General features: G+C 36.2%; 1 protein-coding gene across 1 annotated transcript in view; it reads right to left on the bottom strand.

Annotated features, from left to right (window-relative positions):
• Positions 1-2134, bottom strand: part of LOC107726521 (DENN domain-containing protein 2D-like) — a gene marked incomplete at its 5' end in the record, with an annotated part of 17266 nt that extends 15132 nt beyond the window's left edge. Inside the window, 2 exons of the mRNA XM_016536139.1 lie at positions 911-988; positions 1961-2134. Of these exons, the coding sequence (XP_016391625.1) occupies positions 911-988; positions 1961-2134 (252 nt within the window). The remainder of the gene's footprint in view (positions 1-910; positions 989-1960) is intronic.
• Between the last annotated feature and the right edge of the window lie 931 nt (positions 2135-3065).

Here is a 3065-nt window from a genome sequence, read left to right as displayed (position 1 = left end):
GCGCGAGAGAGAGTGTGTGTGTGTGTGTGTGTGTGTGTGTGAGAGAGAGCGCACAAGAGTGCACAAGAGTGAGTGTGTGTGTGTGTAAGGGTGTAAGAGTGTGTGAGAGTAAGAGTGTGTGTGAGAGTAAGAGTGTGTGTGAGAGTGTGCACGCAAGAGAGAGTGAGTGTGTGTGTGTGTGTGTGTGTGTGTGAGCCTAAGAGTGTGTGTGAGAGAGTGTGCACGCAAGAGTGCGTGAGAGAGAGTGAGTGTGTGTGTGAGCGTAAAAGTATGTATGTAAGAGTGTGTGTGAGAGTGTGCATGCAAGAGTGCGTGAGAGAGAGTGTATGTGTGTGTGTGTGTTAGCGTAAGAGTGTGTGTGCTTGTGTGAGAGTGTGCACGCAAGAGCGCACAAGAGAGAGTGAGTGTGTGTGAGCGTAAGAGTGTGTGTGAGAGTGTGCGCGTGAGTGTGTGTGTGTGAGAGTGTGCACGCAAGAGTGCGTGAGAGTGAGTGTGTGTGTGTGCACAAGAGTGTGTGTTTGTGTGTGTGTGTGTAAGAGTGTGCTCAAGAGTGCGCACAAGAGTTTACGAGAGTGAGTGTGTGTGTGCATGTGAGTGTGTGTGTGTGAGAGAGAGAGAGAGTGTGCATGCAAGAGTATTCGCACAAGAGTGCGCGAGAGAAAGTGAGTGTGTGTGTGAGTGTGCACAAGAGTGTGCACGCAAGAGTAAGTGAGAGAGTGAGTGTGTGTGTGAGTGTGTGCGCAAAAGAGTGTTTGCGTAGGAGAGAGTGAATGTGTGTGTGTAATGGTAAGAGTGCATGTAAGAGTGTGTGTGAGAGTGTGCGCACAAGAGTATTCGCGCAAGAGTGAGTGTGTGTGTGTGAGAGAGAGAGTGTGCACATGAGAGTGTGAGTGTGAGTGTGTGTCCTCACCTTTGAGAAGAGTCCGAAACACGCCACGCGGCTGATGATGCAGTACGCCTCCGGAACACGAGCGCCGCGGCCGGCCGGCTAAAAACATTAAAATGATAAAAAAGTTTTTCGTTATAAACACTTTTTCTTTATTTTCAGTAATTGTAATCACTAAATATTATATTTAATACATATATGTCAAATATTACAACTTTTTTACATCATTACAACTTTAATTTATTAAAATTTTTTAAAGTTTATAAATATTCTCAACTATTTCATAGTTAATAATTATGAATTATTAGTAGTAATTAATATTTATTTAGTATTTACATTTTTTTTATTAAATATTAAGAACAAATTATTAACATTATAATTCTACTATGAAAAATGTTTTCTATTACAAATATTTCATGTCATTTATATATTGAATATTTTATATTAAATAGTTCTTAAATGTGTGATATTTTACATGAAATAAAATGATAAACATGTTTTCCATTATAAATATTTTCTTATTTTCAAGCTTTTCAATAATTTCTTATTATCGAACTATTTCTAAACGCTATAGAGTATTGAATAAAAAAATAATTACCAAATACTGTAAGTTATTTAATAAAACATAAATTAAATATATTCAATATTCTTAAACTTTTAGTATTTTAAATATTCTGAAATATTTCATATCAAGTATAAATATTCTAATTAATAATTATAAAAAACATAGTTAACATTATTATTATAAATTGATGAAAATATTATTTCACTATAAACCTTTAAATCTTTTTTATCATTATAATTACTAAAAACTTTAGAATATTTAATGTATGTAAAATCATATTAATTACATATTCAATATTTTTTAAATTGTAATATTTTTAAGTATTATAATACATTTCAAATTTAACAATTATTATAATAAGAATAAATATTCTAATTAAACTTGATTAAAAACACATGACTAACATTGTAATTCTAAAAAAAACAAACATTTTCTTTACTTTTAATTATTATAATTACTAACTACTACGAAGTATTTAAAATAACAACTACAACAATGCTGAAGTTCACCAGCAGTCTCCTGCAGTATCCGTTCCTCCGGCTGCCATCCACTTCAGTCAGAACGAACGAGAACGTCTCGCTGCAGAGAGTCAACCAATCATCAGCGTTACACCAACACACAGTCGCTCTGATCTTCAACAGTAACACACACTGCTGCGCTTTCACTTTAAACACCGCAAAACACTGTCAGAGCGCCAGAGATTCACTCAGAGATTCACTCAGAGTCAGTCAGAGATTCACAGTCAGAGAATGATTCAGAGAGTGAGTCAGAGAGTCAAATAGAGAATGATTCAGAGAGTCATTCAGAGATTCACAGTCAGAGAATGATTCAGAGAGTGAGTCAGAGAGTCAAATAGAGAATGATTCAGAGAGTCATTCAGAGATTCACAGTCAGAGAATGATTCAGAGAGTGAGTCAGAGAGTCAAATAGAGAATGATTCAGAGAGTCATTCAGAGATTCACAGTCAGAGAATGATTCAGAGAGTGAGTCAGAGAGTCAAATAGAGAATGATTCAGAGAGTCATTCAGAGATTCACAGTCAGAGAATGATTCAGAGAGTGAGTCAGAGAGTCAAATAGAGAATGATTCAGAGAGTCATTCAGAGATTCACAGTCAGAGAATGATTCAGAGAGTGAGTCAGAGAGTCAAATAGAGAATGATTCAGAGAGTCATTCAGAGATTCACAGTCAGAGAATGATTCAGAGAGTGAGTCAGAGAGTCAAATAGAGAATGATTCAGAGAGTCATTCAGAGATTCACAGTCAGAGAATGATTCAGAGAGTGAGTCAGAGAGTCAAATAGAGAATGATTCAGAGAATCATTCAGAGATTCACAGTCAGAGAATGATTCAGAGAGTCAAATAGAGAATGATTCAGAGAGTCATTCAGAGATTCACAGTCAGAGAATGATTCAGAGAGTGAGTCAGAGAGTCAAATAGAGAATGATTCAGAGAGTCATTCAGAGATTCACAGTCAGAGAATGATTCAGAGAGTGAGTCAGAGAGTCAAATAGAGAATGATTCAGAGAGTCATTCAGAGATTCACAGTCAGAGAATGATTCAGAGAGTGAGTCAGAGAGTCAAATAGAGAATGATTCAGAGAGTCATTCAGAGATTC

Source organism: Sinocyclocheilus rhinocerous, unplaced genomic scaffold (assembly GCF_001515625.1).
Source record: "Sinocyclocheilus rhinocerous isolate Xijiao unplaced genomic scaffold, SAMN03320098_v1.1 scaffold5720, whole genome shotgun sequence".
NCBI lineage: Eukaryota > Metazoa > Chordata > Actinopteri > Cypriniformes > Cyprinidae > Sinocyclocheilus > Sinocyclocheilus rhinocerous.
Note: the sequence above shows the minus strand (reverse complement) of the source record. Positions and strands in the feature narration are given on the sequence as shown.